This window comes from Sparus aurata, chromosome 22 (assembly GCF_900880675.1).
Source record: "Sparus aurata chromosome 22, fSpaAur1.1, whole genome shotgun sequence".
Lineage (NCBI taxonomy): Eukaryota > Metazoa > Chordata > Actinopteri > Spariformes > Sparidae > Sparus > Sparus aurata.
This window is the reverse complement of record NC_044208.1, coordinates 17,029,330-17,054,358: the sequence shown is the minus strand read 5'-3', so window position 1 is coordinate 17,054,358 and position 25,029 is coordinate 17,029,330. Positions and strand designations below refer to the sequence as shown.

Sequence of the window (25,029 nt, the reverse complement as noted above, 5' to 3'; positions counted from 1 at the left end):
AGCTGAAGTCAGTTTTGAACAAACAAAATGGATCCCCGAATACTGAATCTAATTTCCAGTAAAGCTCATTTGTGCAGTGATTCATATCGGGCTAAATTACAGTGTGTGTCCTCAATTCAATATCATATCGACTGGGCAACACCACATTTGGCTCGATACCCACACCGAGGACCCTCATTTGGTTGAAATACTGTATGAATGAAGCTCGCCGGGAGAGGGATTCATGTGTCGGTATTCTCGTCCCATTGTCGGTCATGTGCTACCCGACAACAAACCCACCGTCGAGGCCAGACCTGAGCATAGTCCTCCCCTCAGGAGGTGCGACCAAACGTGGGCAACTGAATTAGACATCTTACAAGCTCAGTGTGTTTCACACTTACATACTGTACAGTACAAACACACGCATGTATGTAAACAGGCATGGTGGTAAAACCAGAGTGTAGCTGCCACCCAGCAGCTATCTTCTCTCCTGCTCTCGCTCTCTGTGTGTGTGGGTGGCTTCTACTCTATTCCCAGTAGTTCTTGTTAATTCAGCGAGGTGTCGGCTCTCTCCCCACTCCTCGTTCCCCCAGCACGTTTCTCTGCAACACTGCAGACTGTATTTCCTAATTTGAAAAGTGAAACAAAAGAATACTCTGAAAGTACACATACTGTAGTTCTCAGTAAATATATGTTTTAAAGGCACGATCCTAATATTGCCGAGTCATCCAGCACTAAATGGAAAAACATGTCATAAAAACCTGCCGATATAATTTATATCTTTGTTTTGTCTGGTGTGCTTTAACAAAACAGGTCCCAGAGTTCAGTTCAAATTAAATGTGTCGTCCACTGGGAACAGTAAATACACCTCGATTGGCAAACGACCTGTTTGTGTGTTCGCAGTCTAGTGAGTTTCCCCGAACAAGCTGTGGCTGAGGGGATTCATTGTGTCACTGTTTTAATATAGAAGTCTACTGAAGAAGTCAGCCAAGCTGCCTTCGAATTGTGCCATTTGCGTGCTCCAGATTTGGTCCCACGAATAGTTTTGAGGGGCCATTTTACATGCAGATTGCAAATGGCGGCACGTTTTACAAATGCTCAGGAATGGGTTGGAGGTATTGAGTTTGGAGGTTTTTTTCCTAAGTGAAACGTGTCAATACTAACAGGATAGGGAATGATCTTGTAATGCAACCCAGCCCGAAGGAAGAAGGAGTCGTGCTGGGCTCTAAAGTTAACTTAAAATAGTGGCCAAACTGTGTAATTATATCGTCACTTGATACGCGGGGGTCAAAAAATACTTTTTCTCAGAAGTTTACATTGTGAAAGAAGCAGCTGCACAATTTTTTTGGTGTCCCCCATGAAATGGCTTGTTTGAAAATCAATGTTTGACCCATTTCGTCTGATAACATTTGGAAAGTCTAGATGAGATCTCCATTCATGTTAGCAGAGGGCTAGAGCAGAAGTTAGTCTCTGGTGCACATGCTCTATGGACCGCACAAAGCAGAGGCAGTCTGGGAGATCCAGGTAGTTTTATACCCAGACGCAGAAAACGGTCTGTTAATTTTTAACAGTCTCTTACTGACATCACAGTGCTTAATGCGACACACTGATTTTATTGGCTGAGCAGCATCACTTGAGTAATTTACAATGCATGCAACTGATCAGTGAGCTCCCTGCGCCACTAGTGCTGTAAAGGCAGGCAAAGCTGAACCAATTAAGATGAAAACGTTCTTGCAAAATGAAATAATTTCTCATCTGTTGTGGGTCTAGTTCTGGATTAGATGGTGTCATGGACAGCAGTGAGCCTATTAGTGGTCTCGGGGTGGAAGGGGAGAGTTAGCAGGTTAAAAAGGGAGACATATTTTGGCATCCCCAAAAGCTCCATACCCAAGGTTGATGGCAACCCCCCTCAAATTACCTACTGCCCGCGTGTTGAATCTTTAAAAAAATCTTTAGGGTTGTTATTTTAGTTATGAAGAATATGCAACATTTTAAACCTACCTATGTATCCATCTCTCTGTTCCCCTCTTTCATCATCTATATGCCACCAAAACTAGATTGCCTGGCGTACTATGTGCAGTCAAACAGTGTTTTATGACAGCTTTTTAAGGGGGGGGGGAGAAAAAAGGCAATTAAAAGTTCTGTGTAAGAGACAAATGCTGCGTTGTTGTTTCCTGAAATCCTTGTCATTAGCTATCATTTACACTATCCTGGAGAAGTTTGCTGATCATGCACATTCTTGTGCTGATTTAAAGCGAAGTGTCTTGCACAATCTTAGAAGTAGCTGCTGATGGGAAGGAAAAAGAAATTAGTCGCATTTGCTCAGATTTACTGGTTCAGAAGTATCCTCGTGTGTTTTTCCAGTGCATTTAGCCTGCGTTACACCAACACGCTGTTTTAACTGTGTCCCATGTGAACCAACTCCGTTGTGTCATACATATTACGCAAATAGCTGCTCTCTATTAATAACAGAGTCATTATTTTTGAGCTATTACACCAGAATTTTCAATTGCGTCGAGGACTACCAGCCCTCTGTTGTGGTAATTATAGCTCACTGAGATGTAGACATTAATGAAATGATGCAGATGTAGAAAATATCTGGCCCTTAGTGAGGAGCTCAACTGGGATGCTGTTTTGTTTTTTCATTTTCTCTCTTCTCCTCAATTAAATCCAAGGATATACTTAGCTCAGTGAATGGGGATTTAAAAGAATTCAAATTACAACAAAACATTAAAAACCAAATATCTCATTAGCTGCAAGCGACAATTATGCACAGACGAGACAAATCTATCTATCTATCTATCTATCTATCTAGCTATCTATCTATCTATCTACCTACCTATCTTGCGGTAGGGTCTCTAACTGCTGTTAATTCACATGACGGAGAGATGGAGGGTTACAACAATTTGAGCTTCTAATTACTCTGGGGATGCGGTTCAAGTGTCGACACAAACAGACGAGATCACCCGCACTTGCACGTCGGCACACAAATGAACTGAACTAATAAGCATCCTCCCCTTGTTATCATGCATCCCTCCACGTCAGAGATACCCCTGACAAACAGAGTTAAGAGCGGCAAAGAACGAACGTGTTTGTGGCCGCGAGCCTGCCTGGACCGAGGAGGGACTCCTCATTATGCAGCCTTCCCTGAGACAACAGTCGGCCTCACCCAGGGCACAGAGTGTCACTGTGATTATACACTGCCCCGCATTAATGCAAGCCTTGTGGCGTGAGAAAACATCGCATGCATCTCTCGGTGCTTGGAACGTCCTCCCATCCCCCCCTCTTTTCCTAATCAACCCTCCTCCCGCCGTTGCCACAATCTCACCTTCTCCATCCCGCTCACCCCCCTCCCAATCTCAGTCAATCAATCCTTCATGAAATCACAAGGTGACACGGACGGCGTTGTCCTGGTAACCACTGCTATACAACTGTTGCCTGGTCACAGAGCGCAAACAAGCCCAGAGCCCAGCAAGGCTTCAGTGTTGCAGAGAGAAGAAGAAGGTATGAAAGGAGAGGAAATAAAAGGCTGGAGGGAGGGTCGGGGGTGGAAGGTCAAACACTGACTGCTGCAGCCCTCTCTTGCTTTCATTTAACGATGCCCCTCAAGGAGGCTTCTCATCCCACTGTAACATTATACGTCAGGCAAATCTTAAAAATCCATTATTTGAGATACAGAGAATTCTTAATCTCACCGATGCAATTGAAATGCAAATAGAGGCTATTTTTTAAATCACAAGCAGAACTGTTTCTCCATTATCGGCTTATTAAAACATTAAAAATGACAATGTTTTTATACTCAGGCTGCTATTTCTTCAGTCACCCATTATAAGGAATCCTCTTAGGGGTGAAACACTCTAAAGAATAAAACACATCAGAGCCGGGATTCATAAATAGAGCACTCTAATGAAGTACTTTATCAAGCTTGCATGAGCCTCCGGACTTATTATTTATTATTCAACGGTGGTTCTAGTCCAGTGAAATATGTCAATATGTACTATAGGATCTGACAAAATGATTCATGCAACGCAATTAATCAATTCAACATTCTCCACTAATGTCCATTAATTTCCGGTGGAGGAAAAAAAAGCACAAGTGCTTTAACCTCGTTGTGCGTTGCATTAATCTTTTTTGCTCTGCGTGACGAAAGGGAGGCACACGCTTTAGTTTAAGGGGAACTAGAATGTAATATTTATATATTTGCAGCATGTTCCTGGCAACACTTGAAAGTTAAGTGTGGTACATTTACACAGCTATGTAAAGAAAAGAACGCATTGATTTCTATTGCTGCAATGCATTTCCATCTTTCATCACATGTAAGTGCAAATTAAGGCTGTGACAGATACATGAATAGACACCATGCACCATTCAAAAGGCTTGTCCCTCACTCTTTGATGTAAAGACACTTCTTTCATTACACCAATTTCAGATACCCGATCTCAAATCTGGCAAGAAGCAAGAGAAGGCAGGCTGAAAGACGGAGGGAAAAAAAAGGTGTTTGTCAGCAAGGAAGGTGTTGCGCGGGAGGTGGAGTAAATTGACTGTTTACAACAACAAACCCGAAGAAGGACCTTGAACGTCCATGATGAGCTCCATTCCCTTTTTCACTTTCAAATCACCTTATCCCATGCCTTTTTTGGACGCCATCCTAAAAAACCAAGGCCATAATTTCCATCCAATTTGTTCCCTCTCTCTGCATGAGCACTGACAGATTGTCATATTTTGGCCACGCTCCCAGAGGAGAGTTGTGAGAGGCAGGAGGGCAGATAAACGGCTATTACCATTCACACCGGCTCATTACTGAGCATTTAGACCCAGGAGCACCAACCCAAAGGCTCCACGCAGAGGGCGTTCATGCTGCTCATGCGCCCACCCCGGGAGCTCTGCACCACGGAACTTGTGATTGACAACTGCTGCTCGTTCATTTTCTTTTAAAAATTATTATGTATTTTAAAGCATTGATTTATTTTTTTCAATCTACAGTCACCTAGCTTCATAAAGATCATTCTAGATTAACACAAGTGCCTGCAGCATAAAACCCTGAGAGGTGCTGTTGAATTACATATGGCTTCCGATTGATTCGGTCATATGGACACACAAGGATGATGTGCAGCTATAAGCGTGTTTTTGCAAACACAGCATAACGTATGCATTGCGTCAGCAGTACAAGAAGTGTTGGGCTTACCGTCATGAATCCATCCAGCAGGCCTGAGTCCGGTTTGGGCGGGGCTTGTAGGCGCTCCATTGACCACTTCTCGATGATCGACGACACCTGAGAGTTTTCTGTGTTGAGGATGCGGAACCCCGTCATGTTGACTCCACTGTAACGATACGGTTCCATGTCGAGGGCAAAAAGGTCCTGGATGCATGAAGATGACAGTCAGCTGCAACTCACTTGCATTGTTAATTAATTGGAATATTTTTGCTGTTTGGTCTCTAAAATGCTGGAAAACCAGTGTTTTCTCAGTCAAAACCAAGATGACAATGCCAAATGTCTTATTTTGTCCACAAACCACAAGATATTGAATTTGCTGTCATTAAGGAGTAAAGAAACCAGAAAAATGTTAATATTTCACAATGTACATCTCATCATCTGTCGTCAGTAGTCATTTGGGTATAGAGCTGCAATTAATGATCATTGTCATTATAGATTAATTTACCAATTATTTTAAAGACTAACAGATGATTAATTGTTTGGTTCGGTGTGTATCAAACTTTATACATTGTGTACCGCCTCAGTAAATATTAGGCATATCCATATGGTTACTGTTTTGCGTCATTTGTTGCTAATGTTAGCCGTCGGACGCTAAAGTAGCCAATTGCACTCATGATCGCTTCACTGTCAACAACTTCAGGTTCAACAGGGCTGTTCAAAATGTTCCCCTTCAGCGCTGCACTCCTATTCCTGACAGTTCCCATTTAGTTTTCAACTTTTAATTTCACCTCACCTCAGTTATGCCCGTTAACTAATCATGGATGACGAATTTAGGCGCATGAAAATGACTACGGAAGATGCTACAATGAAACTACTACAGGATTCCTAACATTCAGCAGTATTTTGATAGTACGTGTTTAGAAAAAAACGTTTTCTGGATTCTTCTGGGTACGACTAGAAGAAGATTGCATACCACTCCTCACAACACAGTTTGAGAATAGTGGGTTGATCATCACAATGTCCCAGAGCCCAAAGTGAATTCTTCAAATTGCTTCTTTTGTCCAAACCACAGACCAAAATCCCCAAACTCTTCATTTACTATCAAAATTTGCAGGAAATGCAGCAAATCCTTATATTTATGAAGCGGGAACCAACAAATGTTTGCTTAAAAGAATACTTCAACAATAAGCAACATAGTTGTAATTCCTTTTTTCTATTCGATGGTTGCAGCTCTGTTTGAGTGGCGGCTTTAGCAAAAGAAGAGCAGAGGGGCGCCCACTGAAGGTTTTTCAGGGGTTATTTTATTTCATGCTGAGGCAGTAGCTTTGATTAAGGCAAGGCTTTCAAGGTTACAGGCAGGCTTTTGGTGGACTGCCATCTATCATGTGGAAGTGAAAGGACAACCCAATTGTCCTGCATACAGCATGTCTGGCATCTCACCAGGCAGATGTCTCTGGGATGCAGCAACACAGTTGACAGAGCAACAGCAGGTGATGGACGCAGAATGGGGGTGCCGCGGTCAATGTTTGCTGTCCTATTCCGAGAGCAGCATGGATGGCTTAGAACCAGTGTACAGCGGCTTTGGCCGGCACAGTGGCCTCCAACCTGCCAAACACTGGCTGATGTTAAAGTAGGCATGTTTCCACCCCGACAAGCAGCAGCATGCCACTGAAACAGCCCCATAATCACTATTCTCTTCCTTTCCCAATGACATACCTGCTGTCACTCACTCCCCCTTTCATCAAGCCAGGTTCTTATGTGGATGAACAAGGGGTAGTTACGTGTCCTCTGCACCCGTAAATGTCTGTTTTAGGTCGGTTTTTGTCCAACCTTTTCCCTCAGCCTTTCAGAGCATGCCATTTGTTTGTTATATAATGGACCAAATGGGTGACAGTCTCATTTGCTGAGGGCTGTTATCAGAGCTCTCAGTCTTCTGTTCTCCATGGCTCAGTGAAGATGCACTGCTGTTCATCAGCGGCGTGGCAAGTAATCTTTGTAGAGGCTAGATCAAAGACCTTTTGGAAAACTTCAATCGCTGCCAGAGTCGGAATAAAATATATCCAAGCGCTTTGGTTTTCCTACACGCAGGGTTGTAGACGGGCAGGTGGGTCGAAAGGGTTGGCGCAGATTTTACAAAATGAACAAGAAGAAGTTTCAAAACTGATACTTTAGAAATGCAAGATGTATTTATAATCAACCGCATGACAATGAGTTGGCTTTTGAACACCGTCTATTTCCATCAGTGAGCACTCAGGTTGTAGCTCAGGTTCAAAAAGCTTCACACAAAACGAAAAATAATGGCGTGTTTTCCTTCGACTGCCTCCTGGTTGAGTCACATTTAATTTTGTTCTCAGAGAAGAAAAACGGCTGTCAGACACTCTGACAGATGGATGTATTTTTTTGCCTCGCAAGAAAGCCAAAACATGTGATTGTGTGCGATGCGATGAAAAGGAAACAGTTCAAACCGTACACATGCATTGTCAAGTGGACAGTGCTGTGCATAAAAACAACAACAAAAAACCCCCATAATAACACAACATTGTATATAATTGCATTTTGACAGCATAAAAAATAAGAGGTGCCAGAGTACTCACCAGGGTGGTAAAAATATAATGGTAGTACTCTGTCATCATACCCATGGCCAGCGCCTACAGGGAGAAAAGAACAGTCACTAGAAATAAAAGATGTATACCTTTATGAGCCCATTTCTCTGTTATTTTCATTCAGATCATCATTTTGCTTTAAAAGAACTTGCACAGTCACTCTGATACCAAAATCTCTTCCCTGACCAGGAAGGCAGGTGAGAGAGAAAAAGTTTCAGACTACTTTGTATTAAATTCAGATTAAATAATCAAAGAATTAAAACATATATTGACTTATTATTACACAAACGCATGGTATGACATCATCTAATCCCCAGCCCATCCCAAAAAAACCCTGCAGGAGAAAACTATTCTGAAATATGAATAAAAAGGAGCGGACCAACATCTTACAACAGCTCAAACGACACATCTAAAGCTTCTTTTTGAAAAAAAGAAGGATTTTTAAGTAGATATTTTTCGCACAACATGTGTTGTTTGTACTGATGTGATGTTGTTTATTTCACAGCTCCTGCTTGATGTGAAAAGGCAAAAAAAAAAAAAAAAGAAATAAACGTTATGATGTCCTGTTATTTTCTGTGAGCGCACCATTGCGGCTCTTCACAGGCAAGAAAACACTGTGGCCGTAACGAATCCGGGGAAGAGACACCGAATTGAGCTGTTGACACACAGTTTCGTGGCATCTACAAAGTATATTCAACATCAATAAATAATCATTCTTATTGCTTCCCTTTCGACTCATGGCTGTATAGAGAAGTCAAGCAGCGCAATATGCTTCTGAGAAGACTTCAATTCAATAAGAACCCCCCTCCATTCTCATAAATAATGTGCCCCTGTTAAATGAATTTAACATGCCTGTGAGCAGAATTAGACTTTCTAATTAAAAAACCTTTATTGTCCAATGGAGAGCATCCATTATGACGGGTCAGTGGCAGAGATCTAATATTTTACAGGGAGATTAAAGATGCACAGAGCAGAACGTAGGTATCTGAATCATTTGCATCAGTGCTTAGAGAAGGAGAGAATGGGAACACATACGAGCTTGTTGATTTAGTACACATTCATAATGAATGAACTATGAGTGTATTTATTGAGCACTGAGTCTGTGTTTCTGTTAGGGTAAATAATGTACATTTCAGGTTTGTTCAGTTCAGGAAGCGCGATGATGCAATTACGTGTAGACAAATGTAACAGACTGTTCAAATAAATAAACTTAACTACTTTAAGTTCAATAAGTGAGCAGTTAGAAGTGGACATGGAGCCACAAACATTCGATAAAATAGACATCATGAAAACAATTATTATTTGAATAAGTTGCGCAAAATATATAAATGAACTCACAATTTGTGAAATAATTGAAGGAATTCTTAAAACTCAACATATCAATGTAAAATGTTCGTTAATAATTATTTAATTTTGTTGGATATCGTTTTTATTTTGTTACAGGCAATTCATGAAAAAGGAAAAATCCTTTTCAAGATTGTATTCACATCATATCGACACTTTCATTTCTCGTAATTTTTTCAAAAATTAACCCTTCAAAATAAAAGTACAAATCATTAACTTAAGTAAAGCGTATTAAATTACCAGCACACAGAGACAGTAACTAATGCTAACAATTTTTAGAGTCTCTAGTCTTTTTGATCTTTACACAGTTAGAATCAAAACATACCTGAGGTCGCCTAACTGGGAGTCACCTGGCTAAACGGTAGCCACTGAGGTTAACACTGCGTCGTCACTGACCCCAAGTAAGTTGATAAACCAACCTCGGTCAGTTAGCAAGCTAGGTGGGTAGCATGTGTAGCATTCTTAAGATAGGTGAATGGAAGATGTGTCTGTGTACTGTGTTGGCAGCTATGTAAGTGATTCACAATTACTTTGACATTAACGTTACGTTAGCTAACTTGTGCTTATTGGCTAAATCTGGTGGCAGCTGTTGAGCTTGTTGTGGAAGCACTTTTCATGAAATGACATTATGAATAGTGTTGCTGGGAAAAATGCTATTATGACATGAAGACAGACATTTGAATGAACTCTGATAAAAAAAACTATTATTAAAACTAATAAAAGAATAAATACACTCCTCATAATAATGACTTCACTTCAATAATTTTCTAAATCATTTCCCAAATTAACCATATATTTGGGAAATTATATATATATTTATACACATACATACACATGCACACACACATATATACATACACACACACACACTTATACATAAGTAACACAATTTTTAATTCCGTTTCAATTTGAATTTTTCATGGATCTCTTCATTTAATATTAATCACTGTGGGGTGCCATAAATAGACCCCAGGCTCTGTTTTTGAAAGTTCTCTAATGAACTATCGTGGCTCATTAGCTGAGCTCATACCTGCTTTAGGATCCAGGCAGCCATCTCATGTCCACAATCAAAGATGACATGGAACTCCTTTGCCTTCTTCATCTCCTTCAGAAGTGGCTTGGCGTCCTTGGTCTCTGTGGGCAGCTGTCGAATCTTCAAACGAATGTTGTATCGTGACGGTGCCTTGATCAGCTCTTGCAGTCGAATGAGACCTGCAGACAAAGAGGATACATATAGCGTGAAAAAGGAATTTTAAAGATGCTGCAACATTATGTGTTTGATCCGCTGCCATTTCGAAGCATCTCTTATTCTGAGGAGGCCACAAAAAAACAAAACAAAAAGCAGGATTCAGGTTTTTTTCTCAGCAGAAAAAGCTCATATGCATGCCTTCCTAATCCACAGTCTATTGATCCGCCTACTCATGCTTGGCAGGCAAACAGACTGCTACAGACCTATCAAGAGAATTTAACACCAACCCAGCACATTGCACTCTTTTATACCAGAAGCACTAAATGGAAAGAGCCTCGATCTGCACCCGCCTACAGAAACTTCCAATCCCACAGAAGCCTCCCAAATGTTGATCCGCTCGCGTCTTCCATGATACCGTACAGCAGCATGGAATAGGTTCAATTTTATCCTGATGGAAAGCCATGGTCAATCCTGCCTCTCCTGTCTCTCTCTCTCTCACTCACACACACACACACACACACGCTTAAGACGCACTCTGATGAGAGAGCCTCTGTTTGCCCAGCTCTCACTTGCCCCTAGGGAGCCTGATGCCGCCGTCATATATTGAGCTACAATCTTCACCTTTCATTTCTCGACCACACGCTCAGGTAGAAAGCTCTCCGGGAGATACTGTGATGAGATTACAATGAGTTTCTCCCTCAGTAAAGAACTTCAGAGTGCAGGGATGAAAGAGGCTGGATTGATGGGAGAGATGATTACTTGTCATGGGTATAAAAATGGATGGTGCAGCCCGGCTAGTTTGAGAGGGAACTGGAGAGATAGGATTTTTTTTTCCTTTCCGTGGAACCACTTTAAGATAGCTCAGCCTATTTTTTATTTTGAAATGAAGTGCTGGGTGAGCAGTTTAATGGTCTTACTGTGAGTGGGACTGGGTCTCCCTGAAGCCTATGGAAAGATTGGTGTGAAATAGGAACATGCAGGTCTTGTTGTGAAAAGTGGCATTGGAGGGAGGAATACTGAACCTCCTAGAGCTTTCCGCAGGTAATCCCAATAGATCCCTACTCTAGGGCATGTCAGCGTCTCCCTGTTTTTGTTCGTACCGACACTTTGGGAGGTGTTAAGCAAGAAAAAAGAATCTGTCAAGGGAGCTCAACATTTGGGAAACACTGTCAGTGTAGATGTTTGTGGGCTCTGGCTAATGCCTTCAGACTTTCCCCCTGGATCTTCTAACGGCTGTGTGTGAATATTTTATCCCCTCCGATAGTTTTTCCTGCCAGCCGTCAGATAGGCTCCAATCAGCTGCGTGGGGCCCTGGAGCATGAAGCTGTGTGATTACAGCCTGGGACCAGGTGGAAGGGGTGGGGGAAGCGACGCGGCTATGCAGCTGTCACACTTTCCAGGGCGTCAGGTGTGCTGCAGCAGAAATGCTCCACCGTGGAGGCCCAAGCCGCTCCTCGCTGACAAAGAGTGAGGCGAGAGGTCACATTTTGGCAACTCGCCGGAGCAGTTTGCAAGGGGAACGAGGGTGTTAACGTTATGAGCTCGGAGGCAGGAAGTGACGCGAGGTCAAGGAGATGAGTAAGAATAACGTGGCAAGTGGGACGAGTCATAGGGAGGATAACGTACGGGTGCTAACATGCATGTATGCAACAGATGTGAAAGTAGAGATGCTGGAGGAGGCTGAATAACATGAAACTGTGAAAATGATGTTTTTTAAAGGAACAGAAGGGGGCTCAAATTCCACCACCAGGCACCATTTAGGATGTCATCTACAAGATGATATTCACTCGCTCAGTAGGGAGTGAATTCATTATTCAATCTGTCTAAAATGTCAACCTCCTTTCAACTTTATCTAATTTACTTACAATAACTTGTCAACCACATCATGCCAAATAGCTCATAAATTGCGAATGAGCATTTGAATATCGTTATATTCTCTGCGCCGGTTACATTTTACCTCGTAAAAATATCCCGCACTCCCGCTAAAATACAGCTCGTCTTTTTAAAATGCATATTATGAGCCTCTCCACAAAGTCACAGCATAGATGAAATGGCTCGCAGACACATTTGATGGCCACCCTCAGAGATCAAGTGTCTCCGTGTGTTATTAATGGCTGTTGTCAGCCCCCACATACTACAGTTCTGCATGGCATTAATCTGAAGAGACATTGGGTCATTCTGGGTAATGTGGTTTTTTTTCTAAGCTGCTGCTCACTCTTCTGGAAGACTGACATGGGCAGCACCTGCAGGACTGAGGCAGAACAGTAAGCTATTGATTTCTGAATTAACTTGACAGGTTACAAAGCACTCACTGAACTCTGAGCAGCAGTGCTGCTTTTTGTCGTTCACCTGGTACCTCTTGTTTTTCTGGAAAATCTAAGGAGTGAAGGCTGCATGTTGCAAACATTATCATGCTCATCATGCACAACTTGAAGATGAAGACAGACACCAACTGTACCTGTACCTGTGCTGTCGTCATACACCACAGTGACGGTTCTCCACTTGAAGAAGTGCACCAGGTCGAGGATGGCTCTGCTGAGGGAGGAGAAGTCGGGGTACAGGCTGACATAGTACGAGTCCCTGTTGTCGGACACTTGATGCTTCCACTTGGTCTGGATGTGGGGCACTCCCAAAGCGTTGCATATGGACTGGACGGCATTGGCTGACGAGCTGTGTGAGGGGCCAAAAATGGCCGCCACCCCGAGAGAAAGCTGATCACATGCTGATAAGGTAGAAAGAGTGAGAAGCACCAAGTCAGTGTAATGGGTTTTGAAAAATGTCACTGTTTGTATTGTTTTTTGTTGTTCTGTTTTCTGCCCACATATCACCCCAAGCAAACAATAATACCCGTTTTATACTAGACAAAAATCCCTCCAACTCGGGCTTTTGTATTCAGGGGGAAAGGGTACAATTGCCATTCAGTCCCACATCAGATGCCTCTACAGTACTCATTGTTATCTATTGGCTCCAGCTCCGATCTGCAGTTATGGAAATACAACGCCTAATTTTAGTCCCTTTTACAGTGACATGCTACGATGTGCACTGAAGTTAAGGATACGTTTTTGTTTCCATCCGTCTCATTCAAGCAGCATGATTAATTTTGGAGAGTAACACTGGAAGCTTGCAAAGAAATCTCCACAAGGTACCTTTAGTGTGAATAACAATCTGCTGCAAGGACACTGTTCAGCCGTTTCCCCTCTTGTTTCCTTTTGGTAAATTCTTCATCTTAGCAATTTAACGTCTAGCCTTCATGGACATTTTGATAATACAGACTGTATTGGTGTTTATACATATGTTGTCAATCAAATTGACATAATGGCAGTGACTACAATCACCGTCTTGTAAACTCATCCCCTGTTCCTTTTAGAATAAACAATGAATAATTTACTATTACTATAGTGAGCAGTAAATTGAGATTTCAGACACTTATTTATCATCTTCATTGTGTGCTGTGGTAATTTCTGCATCTAACAAATGTTACACGTCACATTACATTACACATGTGTCGTGTCGAGGCCATGCGCACTACATTTTGATGTCACTATACAGTACACTGCAGTACTGTAAATTGACTTCCCATATAGAACTGTAATGTCTGTATGCCTGCATATCAAAAGTGATGCTACCAAATGTTACCTGTAAGGTAATATTTGATTATTACATACATACATCCTTGGATATTTCGATAATACATAGACCCACAGACAAATTTAATATAGGTGCGTTTATGAAAATGTGTATTTGTAAAATGTTTATATGGTATTATATGCTGCAGCCATACAGGTTAACAATATAAATCATATATGTAAAAGGTATAAGTTTATAACACATATGAAATACCCACAGTAAAATATGTATATATATACATATATTGTGATAAATTTCAAATGTGTGTACATGATATTGTATGTATATATAAGTATTGTTTGTATATTACACATTTACACAAATACATACAGTATATTTACCATGTATAAATAATCATCCATGTAAAATATATTCCAAAATATCTAACTTGCATTCATAAACATACATATTTGTATGGGTCAGACATATATGTAGATATATCAAATTTCTAATAGGTATCAAATATGGATGTATATACATTTCATATAAGGGAATTGTTTAGTTCAAATCTTTGGTTTTTAATGTTCACTTCACATAATCTGAGAGCTTGTTACACCAAACAGTCAATGTCCCACATTAAAAATGATTTGATGAAAATTTGTTTTGGATGTATTACATTTTTTTCTATTTATTATGGATGAATTTTACTTGCTCACACTGAATGTTTATGTGTTTTTTTAAATAATTGGAGTAGTTTTAATTTCCATACGCCATCTATTTCTTCATTTATGTCATGGTTTGTATTAACTCAAAGTGATAACAAATCATGCTTTCATGGTGCATATTTTCCCTTTACTCACCTTTCCTGGAGGCCTCGAAGCTGTCGAAGATGTTTATTCTCTGGATGTCATAGGTCAGCGTAGTGTTGGGGAGCAAGGTGCGGTTCCTGTTGATTGTGTTCAAGGCAAATTTAAAGGCTAGTTCCTCTGCTCCGGAGGGGCCGCTCTCAATGGATTCAAAAATTCCTCCTGAGGGTCGATAAAATAAAATAAAAAAACTCAGCCAAGATGAAAGACCTCTGAAAAAGCCACTTCTTTCTCCTGTAATTGCAATAGATTCTGTAACAAATTTGACATTCAAGTAAATGATTGATACGATGCAGGCAACCACAGCCCCAGCAGTGCTATCAATATTAACATTTCACTATTTGTACTCTCATATTATCGATGGCATGGTGTTTACTTGACACAGCTCAGTCATAGAATGACATGAAACTGATTTCCAGCTCAGATTAGTCCATCAGATCTCATCTGATTTGCATTCTGTGGCAGTCGTCGGTGTAATTATAGGCAATTAGTTATGAAGTGAGGTGAGTTCAGGGGTGGGTGCCCTTCTTTAACTTCCTCACTCAGCCTTGACAGGAAGGTTCACTCTTCCATTTTGTCCCATTGATTTCAAAGATTCTCAAATGAGAAAATAGCAAAAGAAAAAAAAAGAGTGCAGGGAGCAGGGAAACGATTTCAAAATTGAGAAAGAGAAAATTAGAGCAATGGAAAAATCGGAAACACTTAAAGTGGTATAAAAAGGGCACCAAGAACAGACAGACAGAGATAGTGAAGGAGAACGCCGATCATTAAACCTCAGAAATTGAGATAAAACATCAGGGATCTTTTAAAATTACTTCAAACATTTCAGATTGTTAATTCTACATCATATTTCTCTGTTACTTTTGCTGGTTTTCAATGTAAAAGCATCCTGATGGGACTTTCAAGCTGTGCCTGCCTGAGAAATCTCATGCCTTTGAGATGTATGTGAATCACACCTTGTGACGGCCAATAACTGACGAAGGAGTAAGCCTCGACACAACAAAAACAAACAATACACGCCGTTTCCCCACATCGCGCAAGCCAGACAATATAATTACCACCACAAAGTAAGGTGTTGTCAACTTAAAACGGCTCCCTTCAGACTTGTCAATTCCTATGAGCTGAACAAAAACGTGTAAGGCTCCAGATGGTCCATCAATATGGTTCAGAATCCTAAAACAAAGGGAGGCAACGTTCAAACCTGCCCACATGTGTCATTTCAAGATTGTGTCAGGACATCATTTACCTGCATTGATTTGACAAATGATAAACTTGTTTGTCAAATCTTTTCAGGACACACTAAATTTAAATGAATTAGCATGATGTACTGTATATCAACCTGGTAATGTAGAATGTATATTAGTAAGTATTATTCCTATCATGAAAGTATAGCTGATAAACATAAAAATTGATAATAAGAAGCCAATTTTCTTTTACTGACTTAAAGCAGCTACATGGAACTTTCATTTTTAGTTGAATCTGGCGACCCCTGTGGTCGGAAGTGGTATGAGCACCACCACCTGAAAGAAAGAGGCCTCACATTCTGCAAAGCTGTTTGCAGGATGCGTGACGCAGCGGTTTTATATATACATTTATAGGTATAAATGATAACTGTAATATGACGACGGTGAAACAAATTAAACTTTACTACTACGCTATGAAAAACAGTTTTAATTTCGTGAGTTATCTGAGCTGGACAAGTCAGAATCCATCAGGCATTACAAATAACTACAATAACTACACACAAATACGGAATCCTCCTCACTTATAGTCTTGTTTGCATATTAGGTGATAAAGAGGTATCATTATTAAGACTGTTTCAAAACCAGTTAAAGGTTCCTTGTTGTATGTTTAGTAAGCCCAGCGTCTACACACTCTGATACAGTAGGGGGCAGTATACACCTTTAAAGATGGTTTACAATCCACCAATAAACACAGAGAAGAAGAAGGGGAAGTAGAAGGAGTTACTTCTATTTAAGATACAAAAATGCTAACTTGTGTGAAGGTATCGTAGAAGTGGGTAATTATCAGTTTTCATATCTGCTAGAATTCCTATCATGCATCCCTGATTCCAATGGAGTCAGTGAGGATGATTAGTATTTTCACTCATCCATTATTAGAATGATGAAGTCGTGTTGTAGGTGATGCAATATTGTGGGGATGGTAGCATATTCAAGTTTTACACAGAACATTTCTATGTCAAACAGCTGAAACAGCTGTAGAGTCCAGCAACTACTTTCAACTTTCACAGTAAACATAACAGAAAAGAAAAAGAAAAAAGAAAACGGCACCCACGTTCGCAGGGCTACGACACCTTTGAGGATGGACTAAATCATGAGAAAAGCTTTACAGAAATCGAACTTAAAAGAGAATGGATGAGGGAGGGGAAAGATGAAAGGGAGGTTGTGAGAGCAGCTCTGAGAAAACACTCTCTGCGTCCAGAGCTCGGCTCAGTAGTCCGTCCACGCCTCCCGTCCTCTCTGAGGACAGAGAGTCAGTTTGACGAAATCCTGAAAACTGAAGAAAAAAAGTTTAAAGCCTGTTTATCGATTCAATTACAGAGAGAGTGAGACGGAAAAGTGAGACGGAAAGAGAAAAAGACGGGGAGAGTGACGCATTTCTAAAAGAGAGGAGAACGAGAGGGGGAGCTGTGCAATAATGGCCGCCGACGCTATAAATAGCATCTGACCATGGCAGGGAGGGACAGAAAAGAAGTGCAGGAGGGCAAAGAAGATGTCATTAATTTAGGGGAGCGAGCTTTATCACTGTCACCATCATATGTTGTGGTTCCTTGGTTTACTTTATTGGATTTTCTTTTAAATAAAGTCCAACGGAGAATTGAAGGAGATGACTTGGAAAAGAGAAAGACGCTACAGTGTTAGAACTTGAGTACATATTTTGTGCTTCACCGTAATTGAGTGAGCTATAATGAGTTTCTCATGTGTTGGTCCCCCCCGTAGTACCGCGATGTGATGTTAACATGCTGCTATTCGTGGCATTTCATCTCACTGAAATAGCATATTAATCTTCAAAGGGACGAATACCCGAGAATCACCATTAAAGATGATTGGAATCATGTCAGTCTGACCTAATAGATAATTATGACTCTATTGCCCTGAGGGAGCAGCCGGAGCTCCACAGGCCCGCTCAACCAGTGTGGAAATGAGCGTGAGGGTATTAAGTTATGCTCATCAAATTTTCTTCGGCATACTGTATGCATTGGACACGGTGGTTTGAAAGAAATCCTACACCTTTGAGTACACAGGCGAGCGGGAACATTAAATTAAGCCCGCAGAGGGTTACATTCAATATTTCCAAAGGAGATGTCAAGTTTTAGATTTCACTGCAAGATGATATGTGGAAGATTAAACGGTTATTGTTTGATTTAAAGGTGTAATATGTAAGAATTTAGGTTCAAAACGTTCGAAAATGTACTGAATTTTCAATAAATTGAAAAACGGTGTCGGCGTTATTTCAAAGATGTGTCTGTATTGTGTTGAAGAGCACTAAAGTTAGCATGCTAACCACCTAGCTCTTGGCCTGTAATCCTCTTCCTCCCAGGGCTCCAGAGCTCCTGTGCACCGACACTCCCCTAGCTAACTGAGCAAACAAGCCAACAGCAGCTACAGTCAGGGATGTATAATAAAAAGACAGTTAGCAGAAGTTAGCGCTACTCTGATGCTATGCTGGCCCGTATGAATTCAGGGTTGCTAACTCTTACGTATTGCACCTTTATACGATAATGATTATTATTTAGGGGACCAATAACAAATATTTGTTGCCAGTGTACATTTGTAGTCAAATTTAAATTGTAGTGTCAGGACATTGAATAACCTGTGACAAAATGTAACAAAGTACAATTTACTCAAGAGCTATACTTAGTACAATTTCAAGGACTCAGTTTACTTTCTTGTGGTAATGAGTAATGCAACTATGAATTTAGTGATTCCAACTTCTTAAATGTAAATATTTTGTGGTTTCTTTACTCCTCTCTGAAAGTAAACTAAATGCCTTTTGGTTTGGTGGACAGAACAAGGCATTTAAAAGAAATTATAATAACCATTAGTTGCTGTCCTAGCTAAATAGCCGATCCTGTAATAACCCTATGATATGAATGTATCTTGCTTATAGTCTAATAACACTCAGGCCGCATCATCTATCTATCCATCCTCCTCTCCCTTCTCTGGCATCGTGGTCAATCTGATTGCAGGTGTGTGAGTTACGGCCAAGATAATCAGCGCGTGTGTGAATTATGGAGCCGCCATCATTGGGACCGGTGTGAATTATCGCACTGATGAAAGCTCTGAGTGAGTTATGAGCTGGATAATCACCCTGACGAGAAAACAGGCCTGCTGATCTGAGTGTCTTAGTGTGTGTGCGTGTGTGTGTGTGTGTGTGTGTGTGTGTGTGAGAGAGAGAGAGAGAGCGAGAGAGAGAGACAGAGACAGAGACAGAGAGATCTGAAAGTGGAAATGAAAAGGCAGTGTAGAAGGGCGTCTCCTCTATGTAAATTTGACTCCCTTTAAATGTTTGTCCACAGTTAATCAAAGTGTGTTTTGGGTTTAACATTACAAAGTAACGTGGCTTCATTAAGGACAGAGATTAACCTTGGAAATCATGTAGTGGCTATCAAAATGTCTTTCGGTGAAATGTATTCCACCGTTCACATGTTTTATGCTTTTAGGATAATGAGTTGGATATTACCTGTCTGCTTTAGACTTGTTTAATCTATTACCTTCTTTATGAGAGAGCCGTTTTATGATTTCTTTCTTTGTCTGATTTTGTTTAAGTGAGCCCAATCAGACAAACGCCAATAAATCATGTTGACATGGAAATAAAGTATTACATTTTGAACTCCAAATTTCCAAAAAGTCAATTCACTGTCAGTACCAGCAGAGACAATTTATTTATAACTAAAAGAAAGCTGTTACTTACAAAACTATGAATGAAAATATAATTAGCCCTCTCTGCTCAAGGATGCTCTTGTACTCTGGGAGAGGGGACTCAGATATGTTGCCATGGTGACTCATACATCTATGCTATGGCTGAGAGACATCGGCAGTTTTGGAATGTGAGCAGCTGATTGGTGGAGGAAGAGTATTGTGATAGTAGTGCATACAGCCTGTCTCTGTGACTAATGACCAGCAGCGCAGCTGCAGGATGGCGGCGAGGCTGCCATAGCAACCAGCTAGCAACACTGTCGCTAGGGCGAGCGGCCCAGGTATGAAGTCAGTTAGGCTTCAAGACCTCGACACACTACACCCCAACACCCTGGCCTGTTTCTGTCTCCCTCAGTCTTTCAGCCGCTGAGCATCGGCGTTCAAAGCCAACAGGCAGGAGGCAAAAAGTGATGGAAATGCTCCGTAAATATCCCCGAAATTCCCAGTGGGAGCGCTCCCTGACATGTTTGGCGGTGAATGGGACATGATGCATGAAGGCCTGCAGAGAGTCGCCGCCCCTGGTCATTAATCTGAAGCTCCCCTTGCGGTGGACTGACCTTCCTACGTTGCACAAGGGCCAATTCTCCTTATCCCTGAAGATTCCTCAGAAATGTGACCATGGGCACTAGATACATCCACTGTGCAGGAGTGTGCTCGCTGTGCTCGCCAGTGCTACGATATCACACAAACAAGCTATCATCAATGCAGCCTGTAAAGGAAATGAAGTCCTGGCGTTTGACCTTATTTCTAATAAAAGAAAGAACATTAGTGTATTCTATTGTATTCTACGTGTATGGGCAGAGCCAAACCCTGCTTTAATACCCCTGCAGAGGTGATATATCAGCGTATTATTTGACCAGCTACATCTTCTCCGGCTGTGGCTCGAAGATAACATCATATAGAGCCTTGGTTTTCTTAGAGAAAGATAAGGAAAGCAGTAAATTTTGTTAATAGAGGCACATTTTCTAAGAAGATACATGATAGCGATCTTGGTTGAGCCTTGTAAACTTATTTAGGAGTCAAAACTGAAAAATAAAAGTAAATTACTTGTATTCGTGAAATGTGTTCGTACACTTTCCCATCAATGACTAGAGTAAGAAATCAGGTGTTATAGAGCATGTAAGACTAAACTATAAAGACTATGAGAAAAGAACCACTACCAGAGAAAAGCAGATGAAACCATAAATCAAATGATCACAATAAAAAGCGGGTCAGCCATCAATCAATAGCTTAATCAATCACTCTGTTGGAGTTATGGTAACGGAACATGAAACCGTTAGAAAGCAGCTTACGTGAACAAAAGTTTAGCTCCTGTTATCCGACTTGTTTGGCTTGTTGTGTGTTTTTTCCTCCACAATAGAATCACTCCTGTCACCCTAAAGCCTCCTGACACTGGACAAGACTGTCACCTGCCACCGCTGGACGCTAAGCCTCGGGGCTGACTCACGCACTTGAATACGAGCATGGGTACGCGCACAATCACACACACCCTTAAGATTGAGCCTAAACAAACGTGTCAGGTAAGAAACAACCGAGACAGGGGGAAAACGTGAGCGATGTGAGAATATAAAGCCCGCGCCCGCAGCATTCGGTGGTAACCAAGTTCAGCTGCACTTGGGGTGATAACCATCCATACCATCGCCAAAAGTTCAATCTCATCAATCTCTTATAATGAGCACACATACAGTCTTCAATTAGAAATGTGTGCCACCACCCTCGTCCCTGACCCAACTCCAAGTGGGAAACCAGTGATCATATAACATCTATTAATTCTGAGCGCTGGCAACAGATGTGCTAATTTGCCAGACTCTCTCTATTCATAATAATGTGCCAGCTCCCTCCTAAAAATATGTGCTAATTTGCAAGGGCTCATTGTGGATGTGCTAAACTACCGGCTGACATTTTGTGTGCTAATTTGTCAAGCAGGGACCCCTTTTGGTACTAATTGTGCCAAACTGTGAGTACACTTCCACGGGCCTTGAATCGCTGAAGTCCCAAATGACTTCTGTCTGCTCGCAGTTTCCAACCTCTCCACTGCTCTCAAACTGTGAATGCAACTGAAAAGAAACACGACTGAGAAAAATAAAGATGTGGAAGTGCACACGCACACGCGCACATTACACGGATGCACACGAACACATTTCACTGAAATACGCGCCCGCTCTTGAGATTAGACGAGCTCCTTAAAGAAACATAAGAACGCAGCTCGAGTCAAATGCTGTGGAGCTTCTGTAGTATTATCAAACACACACACACACACACACACACACACACACACTCTAAAGAACTAACAGATTGTTCCTGAGATTTGAAAAAAAGCTTTTTACAGAATCATTAGGTCACAACTAGAGCTCTTCATGTGGCATGTGTTGTATTGAACATTTTTTTTTCCACTACCTGCTCAGACAAAGACAGAAAACAAAATGAGATGCCAGTGCATGATTTGCAGTGTAGTGCAAATACATTTAACAAGGCTGTCGTACAAGCTGACATGCACATTTGTGCTCTCACTATAGTAGATAAATGGAGGCTTTACAAAAAGAGGTCATATTGGCCAATTTTTTTGCATTTGCCCAGTGCCGTATCTAAACGTCATCATTTTCATGGCAATGGCGACTGCGCAAAGATCTCAAAGAAACCAAGGTTTTGTAAGAATTTTAAGGTTGCTGATGATTAATCGCTTTGTTCGTATTGATGATTTAGTTCAAGGATGTTTTGAAGGTTGCTTTGACCTCACAATAATATATGATGACAGTCTTTCAAGGCTGCATTCAAAAACCTCAACAGAAGCTTTGAAATAAAAGAAAATAATGGTATTTGGTACAGCCCTTCTTGCATTACCATTTTTTTCTTTTTTTTCTTTCCAAATTGTTGTTTAATGGTTTGGTCTGTAAAATATCAGAAAATGGTGAAAAATGTCCATCACTGTTGCCTTAGTAGCATCTTAAAATTGCCTGTTTTGTACGACCGATTGATATTCAGTATACTAGAGGTAAAGAAAATGCAGCAAAGTCTCAGCACTGAGAAGCTGGAACTATGTTTTGTATGAAACTCGAAAGCTTGAAAGATTAATGATTGTCAAAATAGTAACAGCGGAATTTTTCTGTTGATAATGTCATCTGTTTATGAGGCGCTTTATCAACCCAAGCAAAACAGTTTGCAAGCAAAGATCATAGTGTGAAGTAAATAGTAATTACTTTTTTTTAAAAAATGCAATTAATAAATCAAATATTTTCCTCTGTGGAATAAGTTCTCGGTCGGTTGAAAATGAGAAGAAAATAAATAGAAGACCAGAAGACAGGAGCTGGGAAATGCAGAAACAAGACAGCACATCCTCAGGCATCGTTCAGGGTTGCCAGTTTGACAAATATTTTTCTAAATATAAGTCTTTATGTTGTTTCCAGTTTGGTAATCTTTTTCATTTTTTTGTAAATACAGGGCACATGTAGTCAAGCTTTTCAAAATAGCACACGGTATGTAAATTCGCTCATCCTACAACAAAAGCGTGATAATGGCCTTATCGATTTCTTAAAGGTCCCATATTGTTGGGATTGAAATGTACATTTCTTTTTAAATTAAATTGCAGGTCTATGAATGTACTATATAAATAATGTAAAAGTATCAAAACACTCAATACACGGTGAAATGCACACAGTCAGTGATCATAAACTGTGCTTTTAAACGACCCACCATGACAGCTGTAAGGCTGTGACATCACATGGATAAAGTCAACGCCCTCAGCCACGCCCCTCAGCACGGCAGGGATTGCAAAAGCACTGGCAGAGCTGATGTAGAAACATGGTGTGCCCTGTCTGCTTTGTCTGCTCACACCTGTGAGAGCTGTCCAATCAGAGCAGACAAGGCTTTTCAGGAGACTAAAGCTCTAAAACAGAGCGTTCAGACGGAGGCTGAATAGAGGCGCTGCAGCAATGGACAGTCTGAGACAAATAATGTGCTTTTTCAAACATTAAAGCATGTTAAAATCTAAGTATGACCCAAAAGTGAGCAGAATATGATACCTTTAAGTCATGACTTTCTGATATATGACCTAAATATTCAACATGTGATTTTATTCAAAATTGTGGTTGTGTGGTTTTACTTTATTTATGTTTTATCTGTTTAGGATATCCGTGTATTTGTTTCATTTCCTCTTCCAGCCTCTGAATATTCTTCCTTTGCCATTTGAAAAGGTGTTCTGCAATATTATACTTTTATATTACTGAAGTAGCATAGAATGGTGTCAGAATGACAATAATACTGCTTATTGCTATTATTTCTCTGACAATATATCCTCCAACAATAGTAGTTGCAGCGACAGGGGTGTATACTGCGTCTGTGGCACGAAAACTTTGTGTTTTGGGGACAAACAGAGCGGCTTTCACACACTGGGTTTTATGAGCTTTCACACATCCCATCTGACTTCCAAGTGTAAACACGAGTATTCCCAGAACTGCCGTCGCAAGGTTATAAGTTCAAGTAAATAACACAAAATCCCCAAACTGCACTCGGGAGCCCGTTCTGCCAGCACTGAAAATATGTGATTTGGCTGCAATATACAGCCGGGGAGTGAGAGGGACCGGTTATTGAACAGAATGCATCCTAATGCTTACTGCCGCGCCCGTCACCGCCATTTCTCTTTCTGTCCCCCATTTTTTCCCCTGCCTGCTTTATCAAACGACTACATACACACACACACACACACACACACACAGCCTTCCCCACTGCCTCTGACTAGAGTACATCTCACGGTGGCCTCGGCAGGTGACAGATGGCGACCTCACAGCGCTGCTCACTGTAAACTGAGTTTTAATCAAGCCTAAGCACGTGTGAGAGATGCTAATTATCCACTGCAGGCTAAGAGTGAGGCAGGAGTCCAGCCTGGAGAACACTGTGACTATGCATGCACAATGTGTGTCTCTGGTTCATAATCACTTTCCACGTTGAGATAAAGGCGTTTTCATCCATTTATGGCTTCGCAGCAGAGAGAAGTACGAGGCAGGATGGACTGGGTGTCTCGAGCGTCCCTCGATACTCCAGCAGCCCTCAAGCTGCATCGCTCACCAAAATAAATATAGATGAGAACTTGACAAACAGTAATCTTGGAGTCTTATACTAACCCTCTGAAAGTTAAGCAGGGGGATTTCCATCTGTCTCTCAGCACACTCGCCAGAATGCTCTCACACCCGTGCTGTTTCTGAACATTTGCATTTTAGACGTGAACTCTTATCAGAGAAAAGAGCGATACCAGGGAAAAACTTGAATTACAACATCTCCAACATGCATTTAACATAGATCATATGGAGCCAGTCGACCTTGGTGTAGAACCTCTAAAAAAAGCCTTCAATTTATAATGATGCAATCAGGTCACAGCAAATTATATGAGACT

General features: G+C 41.1%; 1 protein-coding gene across 3 annotated transcripts in view; it reads right to left on the bottom strand.

The window, feature by feature from the left end:
• LOC115573831 (glutamate receptor ionotropic, kainate 2-like) overlaps positions 1-25,029 on the bottom strand; it is a 79,183-nt gene that overhangs the window by 34,881 nt on the left and 19,273 nt on the right. For 2 of the 3 annotated variants that reach the window (XM_030404849.1, XM_030404848.1), the window contains exons 2-6: positions 14,698-14,865; positions 12,729-12,992; positions 10,112-10,293; positions 7,729-7,782; positions 5,165-5,338 (exon numbers count right to left, since the gene is read on the bottom strand). In XM_030404849.1, the coding sequence (XP_030260709.1) occupies positions 5,165-5,338; positions 7,729-7,782; positions 10,112-10,293; positions 12,729-12,992; positions 14,698-14,865 (842 nt within the window). The remainder of the gene's footprint in view (positions 1-5,164; positions 5,339-7,728; positions 7,783-10,111; positions 10,294-12,728; positions 12,993-14,697; positions 14,866-25,029) is intronic. The other variant, XM_030404847.1, reaches the window with a different exon arrangement.